The sequence below is a fragment of the Cricetulus griseus genome (genome assembly GCF_003668045.3).
Source record: "Cricetulus griseus strain 17A/GY chromosome 1 unlocalized genomic scaffold, alternate assembly CriGri-PICRH-1.0 chr1_0, whole genome shotgun sequence".
NCBI lineage: Eukaryota > Metazoa > Chordata > Mammalia > Rodentia > Cricetidae > Cricetulus > Cricetulus griseus.
In genome coordinates, this window is record NW_023276806.1 from 258,078,455 (window position 1) to 258,094,149 (window position 15,695).

General features: G+C 47.1%; 1 protein-coding gene across 4 annotated transcripts in view; it reads left to right on the plus strand.

Moving 5' to 3' along the window:
* Rnf8 (ring finger protein 8) overlaps positions 1-15,695 on the plus strand; it is a 31,609-nt gene that overhangs the window by 3,157 nt on the left and 12,757 nt on the right. For 3 of the 4 annotated variants that reach the window (XM_027394418.2, XM_027394421.2, XM_027394420.2), the window contains exons 2-6: positions 1,140-1,268; positions 6,658-7,398; positions 9,766-9,828; positions 11,695-11,784; positions 14,617-14,724. In XM_027394418.2, coding sequence (XP_027250219.1) covers positions 1,140-1,268; positions 6,658-7,398; positions 9,766-9,828; positions 11,695-11,784; positions 14,617-14,724 — 1,131 coding nt within the window. The remainder of the gene's footprint in view (positions 1-1,139; positions 1,269-6,657; positions 7,399-9,765; positions 9,829-11,694; positions 11,785-14,616; positions 14,725-15,695) is intronic. The other variant, XM_027394422.2, reaches the window with a different exon arrangement.

Below are 15,695 nucleotides of genomic sequence, written 5' to 3' on the forward strand. Positions count from 1 at the left end.
CCCATTTTATTTTATTTCCTTATGTCTTGACTGGAAGTTCAACATCAACTGTCGTGTCAGTTTCCTGGAGACTAATGCTAAAGGAACATTATGTCTGTCTGTCTGATGACAGATTTAAAGAGTTAAAGTCTCAATGAGGCAGTGTGCTAGTCTGAACAAGCAAGATGAAAATGAACAGAAACCAGTGTCAGGTCCTCCATATGAATTCACATTTACCAACTCGTCATAGTAATTTGGGGGAAGGAAGGATGGAGAAACAAGAGTTATTTCTCAGGCCGAGGACACTGTGGCAGTGTACTGGAGCGCCATGAAAGTCAGACCCACACATCAGTCGGTAGCCATGCCTAGAACTGGGAAAGTGGTCCATGACTTGACTTTGTAGACCAATTTAAATTGATTTTCTTAAATAACAGCTATCACAATAAACACAGGCCCTGGGGACTCAGGTAAAATGGCTGGGAACAGAGGGCCAGGAATAGTGACTTGGAGGCTACTTCACAGCTGTGTGTAGAAGGAGATTGGAGATTTCCTGATGGACTCGGGGCAGAACCAGGGCCAGCTAGAAGAATTTCCAGAGAAAGGGATGCTAAGCTGGGCATTTAAAAAGCCGAGACCTGTCTTACTTGTGTGATGGATGGATGCCAGTGTTGAAGACAAACCGATGGGAATGGGATGGTAGAAGTGGATGACTGACCGACCGTTCAGGGCTGTGGTAGCCTGAGAATTCATATCAACTCTTCCTTATTTTAAGTGATTATTTTATGTGTATGCCTGGTGCCTGGGGGTGGGGGCAAGAGGTAACACTATAGCAGAAGAGGGCATCGGGTCCCCTGCAGCTGGGAATTGTGGATGGGTTATGAGCCACCATGTGTCTGTTGGGAAGACAAACCTGGAAGAACAGCCGTGCTCTCAGCCACTGAGCTCTGTCTCCAGTCCTCCGTGGTTAAGTGTTGCCTTTTTCTCTCTGGTGGCTCCCTGTGGCCGCTGAGGAGGGAGAAAACAGTGGATGAACAGTTGAGGCTCCTCAGATGTCTGCTTCCCTAAGTCAGGGCCTGCGTGCTGCTGGTTGGTAAGACGGTGAAGAGCCTCCCTGTCTATCATAGTGACTGACTGTCTCTCACGTTGCCTCTGTCTTTCAGGTGACTATAGGACGAGGATTTGGTGTCACCTACCAACTGATGTCAAAGGTATGCCCTCTGATGATTTCCCGGAACCACTGTGTTTTGAAGCAGAACCCTGAGGGACAGTGGACAATCATGGACAACAAGGTACTGGAGCCCATGCGAGCCTGATGGCTCTAGTGAGGGTTATGTACTTGATTTATTTATTTTTGGTTTTTTGAGACAGGGTTTCTCTCTGACTGGAACTCACTCTGTAGGCCAGGTTGGCTTCCAACTCCCAGAGATCTGCCTGCTGCACATCTTTAATCCCAGAAAAATTTACTTTTCTTGACACCTGATAGTTGTTCTCATATAATATTCAGAAGTGTAGCCACGCCCACCTGTTCTCTTTCTAAGTGCGGCACTTCTGTGTGCTGCAGGAAGTTAGATTGTGCAAGATGATTGCTAGTGACCTGGAGCGAGGGCTAAACCGCCAAGAGAGAGTCTAGAGTGGAGCTGTGGCTCCTTTTCCAAAAATTAGACTATATTTCTGGAGAAATTAGCCCCTTTGAAAGGCAGCAGTCAAAGATTCTGGGAATCTGCCTAAGCTTATGGGGGACGGGAGACCTGGGGCAGAGAGAGAGAACCCCTGCAATGCACTGCTTTTTGCCTTCAGTACACACACACAGACCTCCACACATCTCCATACAAATACACGTGCACACACTACACACACCCGCAAACTTATACACACATCTACATACACAAGACACTCCTACATGTACCCCCCCACATACACGGACACACCCCTACACACATACACACCCAGGTCTCCATACACACCCCTACACACAGACACACACACTCTCCTCCACACACATACACCTACACCTATACACACACCACACATATCTACATACACACCCCTGCACACAGACACACCTATATGCACCCCCCACACACACACACTCTTTCTCCTCCACACACACACACATCTGCATACACACCCCTAAACACAGACACACCTACACACCTATACACCTACCTCTTCACACACACCTACATATACATACATATACACACCCCTACACACACACAAATACACACACATTTTCTCTCCTCCACACATACACAAACCCCAATGTAAACTCTCTCTCTCTCTCTCTCTCTCTCTCTCTCTCTCTCTCTCTCTCTCTCTCACACACACACACACACACACACACACACACACACAAACACACACGCGCCTTTAAAATAAACCCGCTTGGGGCTGGAGAGATGGCTCAGAGGTTAGGATCCCCAGCACCCACATGCAGCTCACAACTGTCTATACCTCCAATTCCAGGGGACCCGATACAGACATACATTCAGGCAAAACACTAATGCTCATAAAATAAAAAACAACACAAAACAAAAAACCTGCTTAACTGTTCGTGTTCTCAGAAACATTTTACTTTGAATAAAGGCTTTTAATATCTTTTTAGATTTATTTTATTATTGTATTACTTACTTGCATGTGTGTCTGTGTGTATTGTATGCACATTTGTGCACAGGTGCTTAAGGCCAGAAGAGAGGTTTGGGTTCCTCAGAGCTGGAGTTACCCACAGGCGCTTGTGAGATGCCCCACATGGGTGCTGGGAATTGCTCTAGGGTTCTCTGGAAAAGGAGCAATGCTGAGTCATCGTTTGTTCCCTTTAAATGAAATTTAAAGTTGCCAGTCCAGTGGGAAATATACAGAGTCCAGCAGTTAGGAAGCCCCTAAAGTGCAGATGTCCAGGCACCCAGGGATACAATGGAAGTAGACCATGGGATGGGGGCCTTTATTTTTAATGGGGGTCTTGTTATGTGGTGTAGACCAGCCTCAAACTCATCTGACACTCGGTGATTTCTACCTCTGTGCTGTAGAATCTGGCATCTCAAGCCCTATGAGTGTATTTTGTGACTAAGTCTCACTGCTTGGAGTAGTAGTTCTGCAGGTCTGCTGGCATTAGCAACAACCAGAGTGGCCCTGACTTCTGTTTGCTGTTCTAGCCCTTACCCGGCAGACTTGGCTTTTATGTGTGTGGGAACTCTGTCTCTGTATTAAATGTCTGTGTACGACATGCATGCAGAGCCTGGGGAAAGCCAGAGGGAATCAGAGTCCCTGGAACTGGAGTTACAGATGGTTGTGAAACTCCTTATATGTGCTGGGAATTGAACCTGGATCCTCTGCCAGAGCAGCCAGTGCTCTAACCCGTGGGCCACCTCTCTAGCTCTGGCCGAGGACATGGTTCAGTAGGTAAAGCACTGGCCACACAAGCTCGAAGACTAGAATTTGGCTCCCAAAGCCATGTAAAAGGCATCCGAAGTATCGAGTGTCTGTGGTCCCTGTGCTCCTATAGCAAGTTGGCAGGGAGAGACCGCCTCACACCGAAGTGGGGTGGGGGTAGGGGGATGATGACAGGAGGACCCCAGAGCAGCAGGTATGAAACTGTCTCACACCAAAGCGGGGGAGGGGGGCTGCACATGACTTAGACACATTCAGTGGTAGTATAATAAAATTAAGGGTTTCTATTCTTCAAAAGATAGCAGTAAGACAAGCACAACCCAGAGTGGAAGTGTTTGCTGTGCACATAACTGATGAAATATGATCATGTACGTACAGAGAGCTTCAAATCAGATTTTTTAAAAAGACAGATATAACCCAGTTTCTAAAACAGACTAAAAGACAGGCACATCACAAAAGAGTGTACCAAATTCTACTCTATAGCCACGAGAAGTTGTTGGAACTCAGTGATGAGGGAAATGCAAATCAAAACCACGAGGGAATACACTGGCTAGGATAAGGAATGAGTACAAGCATCTTTCCTCTTTGGAGGGAAGGTAACTTGACACACCTACTTTGAAATCCATAACTCATTCAGTTGTACATTTTATGTTTAGAGCTCATTTCTGTCTCTAGGAAGGAAACACTTGCAATGCCCACCCACGGTAGACTGTATAGAAGAAAGAGTATTTCTGCAATCAACACTGCTGTATTGAACATGGGTACTTCTTACAGACATGATACTGAGTGAAAAGGCTTCCCAGCAAGTTGCCAGGCATGCTAATATGTGCCCGTAGTCCCAAAATTTGGGAGGGTAGAGCAGGAGATTCCGTGCCAACCTGGGCTGTGTAGCCAGACTGTCCCAAAGAAACAAAGTAGGTGAGTTCAAATGTGACCAGCTGTGTGTGGCAGTGTGTCTTTAATGGTAGAGCTGGGGAAGTGGGTAGAGATGAGAGCTCACTGTCCATCAGTCCAGCCTGATTGCTGACCTCCAAGCAGTCAGAGACCTTGCTCTTTTACCTCTACATTTCCCTGAGATCAGTTCCCAGCACCCGCCCCAGGTGCCTGGCATCATCCACTTATAACTCCAGCTGTAGGGCTCCTCGGCCTCTGTGGGCTCTTGGCACTCAAATGCACACACACACACAGAGAGAGAGAGAGAGAGAGAGAGAGAGAGAGAGAGAGAGAGAGAGAGAGAGAGAGAGAGAGAGAAGAGAGAGAATGAATTTAAAATAATAAATCTTTTTAAAAAATGAAGTCAGGTATGGTGGTACATGCTTTTAATGCCAGCACTGGGAAGGCAGAAGCGGGCATATCTTTGTGAATTTCAGCCCAGTCCCAGGCCAGCCAGAGCTACGCGGTGAGACCCTGTCTCACAAAAAGCAAAACAAAAGTAACAGCAAGGGAGAATGGTGCTGGAGAGATGCCTCAGTGGCTAAGAGCACTTCCTGCTCTTGCAGAGGACCCAGGTTCAGTTTTGAGCTTGTACATGGTGGCTCACAACTGTTCTCAGCTCTGCTTCTGGGAGGTCTGCTGCTGTCTTCTGGCCTCCACAGGCACCGGTGTACACACAGCACACAGACACACATGGAGGCAGAATTATGCACACATCAAGTGTGGTAGAGAGCGTAGGAGGAAGGGGGGATCACTGGAGCTGCTCTCTGGCCTCATATACACACACACCCACCCAACAGCAGGAAAGCTAGACAGATGGGATGTCATTTAAATCATGTTCAGAACAAGGTGAAATGATTGCTCCAGCAGGGTGCTAGTTCCCTAATGAGGGAAGGAGGGGCCGGTTTCTTGGATGCTGCGATGTGCTTCTTAAAACCATGTTGTAAATGGCGCTGAGACGCCACGTTCACTTTGTGGATGATTCATCCAGTTGTACGTTTATGATTTTCCCTTTACATGTGCATATTGTGTTTTGTTAAAGACATTTAGAATATTGATCAGTACTTTCCTCAGATTACCAAACTAAAACGCAGTGTAAATGTCCGTGTTGGTTTCGGTTCTGAAGTGAGTTTAATCTCTGCCCTCTCCCCCGAAGTTGAGTCCTGCCGATGTCTTGTTCCCTCTAAAGCTCGTCTTAGGACTTGTCATCTCCATTTAGCTGTCCCGTCTCCACATGGTAACCATTATAGACTGTGCCACAGGAGTCCACATTTAGGTGTGTCCTCGAATTGTCCTCCCCACAAATAGCTGCTAAAAATCTGCCCCTGGCTATTTTGTCCTTGGTGTCTTCACCTGGTAAGATGCCAAGCACTGAAGTGAAGTGGCCTGTTGTCAGTCGTGCCCAGTAGTGTTCTGAGTTCATGACACATGTGAAGTTCTCACCGGGATCCCCAGAAAGGTCGTCATCTTTACAGACACAGTAACCAACCCCAAAGCAAGCAAAGTGTGACTCAGCTGTTGGCAATGGAGACACATTGCAGACGCATGCAGTCCAATCCGAGGTGCACCTTCTTTATCATCTTCAGTGCTGGGGACCGAACCAGAGAGCTGCATCCTCCTCCCTGTCCGTGCTCTTAATGTAGCTTCATTAAAACAAGCTAGGTAGTAGAGATTTAAGATACTTGGGTGTCGTGCTCTGCATTTTATAGCTTGGGATAGGTAGATACTAGACTTCCCCATTTTAGAGACAAGTGAAATGGGATTGCAAAAGGCAAGTAACTGATGAGCCCAAGGTGTTGCATTTAGTCTGCAAGCTCAAGTCTAGGCTCCAGCTCTGTTTGCAACACTGTAATACTCGCAGAGGGCTATGGTGACACTGGGTCAGGTGCCATCTCCCCTTTGACCCTCCCAGCACAAAGGATTGGCTTTTGCACACTGGGAAGTGCTATACTTGTATGGTGTGTTGGGGGCCCACGTGCAGAACGTGGGTGACTCCGGGCTAAGCCTGCCTTGTGGTTCGAATTCTTTCCATTCTTGAAACATTGCCTGGAGTTCAGGTCAATAGGAGTGATTGAGTTTCAGTGTTCTTGAGTGCGTTGCGTGCTTTGAGTAAGGTGATTCTTGCCTGTTACACAGGCAGCCCTCTGTGGAGGCATGAATGTAAAATATAGGTAGAAAGCCAAAGCACTGTGTGCTCAGTGCTCTTTCCAAAGATGGTGGTTTATGAACCTTTCATTTCTGTTTGCTCTCAAGGGTTTTCCTTCTGAAAAGGCAGAAGGTTTTGTAGCAGCAAGAGAGAAATTCCATTAAGAGGAGGGAAATCAGGAGCTTATTTTGTTTTTCTTTCCTTTTCCCTAGAGTCTGAATGGTGTTTGGCTGAACAGAGAGCGTCTGGCACCATTACAGGTTTATTGCATCCAAAAGGGAGACCATATTCAGCTTGGAGTGCCACTGGAAAATAAGGAGAATGCGGAGTATGAATATGAAGTTATTGAAGAAGACTGGGAGAGGCTGTCTCCCTGCCTTGCCTTAAAGAATGACCAGACAGGGGGGAAATATAAAGACTTGAGAACTAAAAGGAAGTTCAATTTGGATGGATTAGAACATCCCGCTGCTGAAGGCCCCTCAGATCTCAAGTGCAAAGTAACTGCAGCCTCTTGTGATGCCGCTGAGCCAGTGAAGTTACTTGGGAAAGGTGAAGCAGCAAGTCAGCCCTTGGGATGTTTGTGTCCTAAGTTGACTTGTCTTGAGGCAAGTGACGAGGCCACTGGGACTCATGCTTGCCCTACTCTTCCAAAGGTCATCGAACGCTACCCTAAGAAGCAGAAGGCCTCCCACCCCTCAGCGTCTCAGAGCAGCCTTGAGCTGTTTAAGGTGAACATGTCCAGGATTCTGAAGCTGAAAACCCAGATGCACGAGAAGCAGATGGCTGTCCTGAGCGTGAGGAGGCAGACCCGAAAGGGGAGCTCGAAGAAGATCGTGAGGATGGAGAAGGAGCTGCAGGATTTACAGTCTCAGCTTTATTCGGAGCAGGCTCAGCAGCAAGCCCGAGTGGAGCAGCTGGAGAAGACCTTCCAGGAAGAGGAGCATCACCTCCAGGTACCACAGAGATGTAGCAGGCAGAGGTCCCCTCAGCTGGGCAGGCGCGTTGTGAACTTCTGGCTAGAGTTGTCTCTGAAGCAGGGACCAGATGCTAAACTTTGGAGACAGAGTGGGAGCAGAAAGCCAAGACAGAGTTTTGCAAAGGTTTACAGTTTCAGCACACAGATGAGGTCAGGAGCCAGTTAGGGTACCAAGATGAGGAAGGTGGCTCAGAAGCCAGCTGGGATGTGACTGATCTCTGATGGAAAGCTGAGGTGTTTCAGATCCAAGATAAATTCAGGGAAAAGCTGGATAAAGAGCAGGATACCACGAAACCGTAATGTCCTCAGGACTCATTGCTTTGCTCTATGTAGTTAAAACCAAGTCACAGACCAGAGCAAGTGCAGATCAGCTCATTGTACTGTCCTTGTACATGGCAGCTTGTTGGCTGTAAGACTGACTAGCTAACAGGGGTGGGGTGAGGAGATGTTGCTCTTGGTTTCTTTCGTCTAGTCCCTCAACCGATTTGCCCCAAAATAAACACACAGATGTTATATTAATTATAAAACTGTTGGCCAATGGCTAGGGCTTCTTATTGGCTAGCGATGTCTTAATTACTAACCCATTTCTATTAATCTAAGTATTTCCACGTGGTCTTATCTTACCAGAGAAGGGTCCGGACCTCTTAACTCCTTTGGTGATTACATGTGATCTCCTAGTGGGATTTCTCTGCCTACCTTTCCCAGAATTCTCCTTGTCTCCTAGTCCCGCCCATCTCCCTGCCTCTATTGGCCACAATGTTTTATTCATCAACCAATAAGAGAAAACATATCCAGAAGGACATCCTCCATCAGGGGGATGATGGTTTTGTTCCTATTTTGGTCAGTCAGAATGCCATGGAAAGGTACACAATCGGCTGAGTGATAAGATGTATCTGAGTGGTTCGGAGAAAGGACCACGAATGTGCTCATCTCCAAATAATCCTGTCCCTGTTTAAAATGTCACTTCCTGTGTGGCAGGAGCCTTATCAGTTGTTTAGGTAATGGTGAGTGTCAATTCCCTACTGCCGACTTAGAACCAAGAAGGATCAGTACAGCTGAGGTGAAAGGTGTTTTTATCCTGCTTGGGTCTCTCTGGGCAAGGAACAGCCTGTAATAGTGTGAGCTTATTTCTGGAGAATTTATAAATTTCATTCTAATCTCTGCCATCCCCTTGAACTGGTCGGATTAGCTAAAGCCATTGGCTATATAGGTGTGTTCAGGTCATGTGTGGTGGACGTGCTTGGCTTCTGTTTCCCTGTCTGCTTTGTGCCTAGAGTTAACATGCGTGGCGTGGCTACACTGTGGGCTAAAGATACAGCTTCGAAGTCTTTTTTTTTTTTTTTTTTTTTTTTGGAGCAGACGGATAAAGACGGGGAGACTGGTTTAGCGATTTTTTTTTTTTTTTTTTTGCCTGACTTCGAGAAGCAAATTGGGTTCTTTGTGTCAGCTGCATCTCCCTCTGCCCTGGGTGTAGCCTGGCCTGTCACCATTCCAGAAGCTGTTGCCCCCTGCTTCATGCTTGGTGTTTGGAGCACCATATTGCCTGACACTCTATTTGGAATTCTGCTTGGTATTAAAATGCTTAGTTTTTTTGTTTTTTGTTTTTTGTTTTTTTAGGTGGTTTTTTGAGGTAGGATTGCTCTGTGACTTTGGAGGCTGTCTTGGAACTCGCTCTTTGTAGACCAGGCTGGTCTCGAACTCACAGAGACCCGCCTGCCTCTGCTCCCGACTTAGTGTTGTTTTTAATCGTTGTAATTTATCTTGTTGAGACAATATATGCGGTAACATTGGAAAAATGGTTTTCAGGGTGGTGCATTAAATTATGAACGATTCAAAATCTCCCACCCTGTAGGTAATCCCTAAGGCAGAGAGAACACAGGCTGTGTGGAAGAAGCTGGCCACAGATGAGTGGCAGTTTGAATGGCTGCAGAGGAAAGTTGACAGAGGTTCAGGCTAGGGCAGAGAGAAAGTGGCTTGTGGAGTGTGGTCAGTGTGGAGAGACAGAGCATGGAAACGTGGTGGGTGCCGGCCTGGGGGGTTGCACTTGTGGCTCAGTTTTAGCCATTTGAGTATCATGGCATTAGGTAATAGAAGAAGCTTAAACTGTCACCCAGTGGTCTTCAAGGCCACTCGGCTGGTGGCTTGAAGGTGACATCCCTGAGCATGCAGTGCTTGAGCAAGTAACACTGTTCAGAGCCTTTGCTGACAACAGCTTGAAGGAAAATGGGGATTTTTCTGTCGCTCCCTGCCCCATGCTGTTCCTTGTCACATCTGCTTCTTGCAGGATTTTGTTCCCTTTCCCTGTCGACTGCAGGGAAACCTTCATCTTGTTTTGGCTTTTCAGGGTTTGGAGAAAGAGCAAGGAGAAGAGGACCTGAAGCAGCAGCTGGTCCAGGCTCTGCAGGAGGTAACCTAAATCTCTCCCATTTCCAGAGGCTGTGGTAGTTGGCGAGTGGGGAATGGCAGGCATCACTGGCCACTAGCTGCCTCCACCTCTTAACCTACTGCTCTGTGATCTCCAGCCTGCAAACAGAACAGGTAGCAGATGCTCTCACCATCAGCTTGGAGACTTGTAGCCTCACAGATACACACCAGATCTCAGCATGGAAACACAGGTCTTCTTCATCAAGCAGGAGCCACTCTGGTGATGACGGAACACCCTGTAGAAACTGGGGAGCTCTCTGGAATAGTGAGGACAACTGAGGGGAGGGGAGATGTTAGCTAAGGTCTGGGCCTGAGGGCCTTTGTACCTCACTATCCCTGCACTGTGGCATCCAGAAACCATTCAAGAGTGTTCCAGTCGAGCATTTTAGGTCAGTTTGAGAATGTCAGTCTAAAGCAAAAAACATCCACTTGACAAAATAGTGACACAGCATCAAGTCCCCTAGAAGACTGCTTGTAATTTGTTGTTGGACACTGTGGCTGCTTTTGTATGGCTACCTCTTATGTGCTGTTGTGTATCTTTAAAACTTGCTTCAGCTGGACGTAGTGGCACACACCTTTAATCCCAGCACTTGGAAGCAGAAGCAGGGGAATATTTATGAGTGTGAGTTCAAGGTCAGCCTAATCTACAGATCGAGACCCTGTCTCAAAAACAGACAACAGCAACAACAACAACAAAAACGCTTGCTTCATCTTTGAGCTTTGATTATGATGAGTAGTTTGCTGCAAGTTTAACCGAAAGGTTCACGACATGATGGTTAACCCTCCTTGAGCACACTGAGCATCAGCTTTGCGAACAGACTTGCTCAGGGCGCATCTTTCTATTTGCTTATTGCAGATCTGTGCCTCAGCCTTGTCGCTGCTAACAGATATGTGAGAAGGAGCCTGCCTTGATTTCCCTGTGGGGAGGTGCACAGATAGCTTTGGAAATCATTAGGTGAAAATTATATCTTTGGAATTTTATTTTTTGAGCTTATCTATAGGCATTGTTCCCATTTGAGTATTTAAATGTTGTTTATTTGTTTGTGTTTTTTACTTAGTGTGTGAATGCACACAAGCACTCCCCTGTGGGGCTGGAGTCTGGTCGCCAGCACTTACACTAGGCAGCTCACAACCCCTGTAACTAGCTCCAGAGACGGGGCAGCCTCTCTTGGCCTCCCACGGTACCCGTACATATGTGGCTTAAACTCATACAAACACGCTAAATAAGAAATAAATGAGCACATTTTTAAAAAGAATTGGGTGTGTGGGGGGTGCTCATGCTTCACAGTGTGTATGAAGGACAGCTTTCGGCAGTTGGTTTCTCCTCCATGTGGAGTCCAGGAATCAAACTCAGTCACCAGGCTTGCATTGCAGATGCCTGTACCTGCTGAGCCTCCTCGGTTCTCTTCCTCCCTCCTCCCCTCCCCTTCCTCCTCCCCTCCCCTCCCCCCTCCCTCCCTCTCTCCCTCTCTCTCTTCCTGTGCTCTTCCTTGCTGGCTCAGTATCAAGCCTAGGCCTTCATGCACACAAAGTATGTACTCTGTGCCTGGGTCACATCCCAACCCATAAATTACATTGACATTTGTTGTAAGGAGTCAAGTCACAGTATGTCAACTGTTGGCACTTGGGCATGCCAGCTTGTAGCAGACCCTGGCCAGGTTAGTTCCGAAGGACTAACAGATTGCTTCCCCCCTCCCCCTTCTGAATGAAGGAAGGCTGTCTTTGAAATTGTCATCACTGGTCCCTAAACCAAAGTCACTGACCAGAGAGAGGGAGGAAGCAAAGGTGTGTGGCTAATAAGAGGGTTGTTACGCAGCTCACCCTGATGGCTTCCCTGCTGTCTCTGCAGCATCGGGCTCTAATGGAAGAGCTAAATCGCAGCAAGAAGGACTTTGAGAAAATCATTCAAGCCAAGAACAAAGAATTGGAGCAGACCAAGGTACTGGACAGAGGAGGGAGGCTTAGGACTTGCTCGGCACTCACAAGAGTGCACGGATGCTATGGTGAATAAAGACAGATGGCTATTCCCTACCTCGGGGAGATGACCTATACGTCATCTCCTACAGAGAAACCGCTGTCTGTGCGGCACCTGCTTCCTTCCTTGTTCAGAAGCTGTGTACTGGGACCTGCGTCCTGGCCTCTGTGAGGCTCTCTTTCAGGACGTGTCTCCCCCATCAAATCCACAGAACTCTGTCTGTTTTGTTTCGTTTCTCAAGGTGGTTTCTTCCTACAGCTCTGGTTGTCCCAAAACTTGCTCTGGAGACCAGGCTGGCCTCGAACTCACAGAGCTCCGTCTGCCTCTGCCTCCTGAGTGCTGGGATTAAAGGTGTGCGCCACCACCGCCCAGCAGAGCTCTTAAATTGTCAGTTACAAACAAATGCCTACCAGAGCCAGACCAGTAATGAAGGTGAGTGAAGCAGCCGAGCATGAGTGCTGGAGGGGCTGTAGGCCGGCTGCTTCCTGACTCCTCCAGAAGACAGCACTTTTCTTCTCAGTCAGAAATAAAGCCCAGTCTTGTCAGATCCGATTGCTTCATAATCGGCAGAAATCCAGAGGTTTGAGGGAAATACCTCAATTTTCAAATATTGTCAACACGTCTTTTAAGCTTGTGTAATCATAAAATACATATTTATGAGGAATCATGATTGTTCAATATATGTACAAGTTCAGATTTTATATTTATTGTATTTGTGTCTTTAAATATAAAAGGGCAAGCTGAAGAGACCTGTGGGCAGCCAGCCAATCCACAGGTCAGTTTCTAATCTGAAATGAGTGTCCGAGTAAGACTCTCCTTCCCTATTCCAGGTTCAGAACTGGAGCTGAGAACAAAAGGAAGGAGTCTTTCTCCCTGTCCTTTGTCTAAATCAGTACCTGTTTTGGTGGTGGTGGGTGCTAGGGTGGACCAGGTGTAGGCTATCTGGGCAGGCTCTCTGTCCTGAGCTGTGTCCTCTAAGTACATTGTGTTTTTCTGAATCAGGATTTTACTGTGTACCCAAGTCTGGCCAATAATCTACTTCTATCTAGCAAATAAATGCTAGGATTGCTGTCACACACCACCCACACTTGACTCCCATAACTTTTCTTTCTCTCTCTCTCTTTTTTTTTTTTTTTTTTTTTTTTGAGGTGCAGACTGGCCTCAAACTAACTTACTGTGTAGCCAAAAATGGCCTTGAACTCATTTTCTCTCTTAAAATTTTATATATACAAGTAATTTGCCTCCATGCCTTTGCACAACATATGTGTATAGTACCTGAAGAGGCCAGAAGAGGATGTTGGATCCCCTGGCACTGGAGTTTCGGGCAGTTGTAAACTTCCTTCTGTGTACTAAAGTTGGACCTGGGTCCTCTGGAAGAGCGGCCAGTGCTGTTAGCCACTGAATCTTCTCCCCAGCCCTGCCCATCTTCAGCTCCCATTTGCTGTCTCTCTGATTTACCACATATTTTAAAACCCAGCAACTTAAAAATGCTCAGAGTGGGCCGGCAAGGTGGCTCAGTGGTTAAGAATATTTGTTGCTTCTTTCCAGAGGACTCAGGTTCAATTCCCAGCACCCCACATGGTGACTCACAACCATCTGTAACTCTAGTTTCAGGGCACCCGGGGGCCCAACCCATGGTGCACACCCATACGTGTAGACAAAACACCCATACACACATAAAACACATCTAAAAAGAGAAAAAAGATTCTCAGAGAACTTGACATTAGTTGCAAACGAGCCTGGACTCTCCTTCCCCACTAAGTGATTCAATAGTCTGTTTTGCTTAGAAAGGAGAAAGAAGAAAAATGAACCACTGCTTAGATACATTGTGAGTGGATTTTTCTCCCTCTCGTGGGCTCCTGTTGCTTTGTGTTTGTGGGATGACGTGACTCACTGAAGACTTCAAAAGGCATAATGAAGGCCTTTCTAAAAATAGCACCACAAGTGCTCTGACCTTGGGGGAAGCCTGGGAACAGAAGCGGGAAGTGGCAAGTGTCACACAGCTTAGCACCTGAGAGGACCTCTGGAGGCCATCTTTCCAGCCATGCCCAGAGGAACATAGGTATTATCCTTTGCTCATCAAAGATACTGTTTGACAGCACAAGGAACCACACAGCTCACTCCAGCCCCCTGCCTCCTGAGTGCTCTTTATATCTTGTCATGTGAATTTTTAGTATAGGGAAAAGTTTTTATTACTTGGGTTGTACCTTGCTAGAGAATATTTTAGTGCTCCCCCACCCACTTTGGCTAATTTGGGGGAAAGGAACCAAAGGACATATAATACAGGTGCTGGAAAAGTAAGTGTTTTAGTTCATCCGGGCTGCTGTAGTTAAAATGCCGTAAACTGGGTAGCTAATTAGCAACAGAAATTTATCTTTCCAAGTTCTGCAGGCTGGGAAGTCCCAAGAAGGTGAGGGCAGATGTGAGTCTGGTGAGGACATGATCTTGGTTCACGGATGACACTGACCCTGTCTTCTTCACATGGGAGCAGGGTGTGAGCAAGAGCAGGGCCAGCTCTTGCAGGCTTTGTCCTAGGTCACTCACCCTTAGGTGGGCTTCGCCCCTTCTTGCTGTCACACTGCAGGTTAGCTTTCAGCGGGAATTGGCCACAACAAAGGGAAAGACGGAGCTAGTGTTCTGTGTTAAGGGGCAGTTCTCAGGGAGTTTCTCTTGCATCGTTACACTGGAAGCCCTTTGCACCGGAAGGCATTTGCTCTACTCAGCGTACCTTGTGCTCACCCGGTCCTGCATTCTGCCTCATTTCCCCAGGTGACAGGTGGCATTGTGTCTTTGCAGGAAGAAAAGGAGAAGGTGCAAGCTCAGAAGGAGGAGGTTCTCAGCCATGTGAACGACGTGCTGGAGAATGAGCTGCAGTGTATCATATGCTCCGAGTACTTCATTGAGTTAAGTATGCACGGTGGCTGGCCCCCGCCTCACACGGTTCACCAGCCTTCCAGGCTGCTGCTGCTACAGGGAGTCACGCTGGAGGGAATTTTGTTTAGAAACCTAGAGCTGTTTGATCTCAAGGTGACATCAGAAGGTGGCCACTCCTCATTGCATCATGCCGTCTTCACTGTGCTTTTTCTCTTCTTGGATGTTTACTTAGCACAGTTGAAGTATTGGGATAAAGCTGACCACTAACGCTGTCCTTTCTTTGCTCTGGATGGGCACACTGCTCAGTGTGGACTTGTAGTGTGTCCTTTGGAATGCCATTGATTGTGTGGTTACTGTGGGGCATTCAGGGGCCAGAGTGCATATTTCAGGGCTTTGAGGATCCTTTTGAAAATGAAGCATCTCTCTCCTAGGCTACCATTTGTCACGTCGTCACCAGCTTTTAGTTTTCATTAATTTCTAGCATTTGTAACCAATTCATTTTATACTGCTGTCAAATGGCAGGGCTTCAGATAGCTTTGGAAAGGAAAACACACGTACAGAGGAGTCGTGTTCTGAGGCAATCTCCAGGATGTTGGAGGTGTTAGCCTTTGTGGAATCTCCCAGGAGAAGTGTCTGTGCCTGTGGATTCACACTGACTATAGGTCATCGGTTTCTGCAGTTTCCAGTCTGGTGATTCCCTGCTGGGGAGAAACTCAGCATTGCTCAGGACTCTGGAAACTAGCAGAAGATAAGAAAGGGAGATAGGAAAGGGTGGGGAGTGGGCATCTTTTTGTTTGTTTGTTTGTTTTTTCAAGACAGCCCTGTCTATCCTGGAACTCACTCTGTAAACCAGGCTGGCCTCAAACTCAGCCTACTTCTGCCTCCCGAGCGCTGGGATTAAAGGCATGCGTTCCTACTGAGAGCATTTTTGTAAGATGGGGCTGGTGAGCTTTCCTTTTGGCCTTGCAGATTTGCTCCTATTCTGGCTTTGAGAAAGTAGA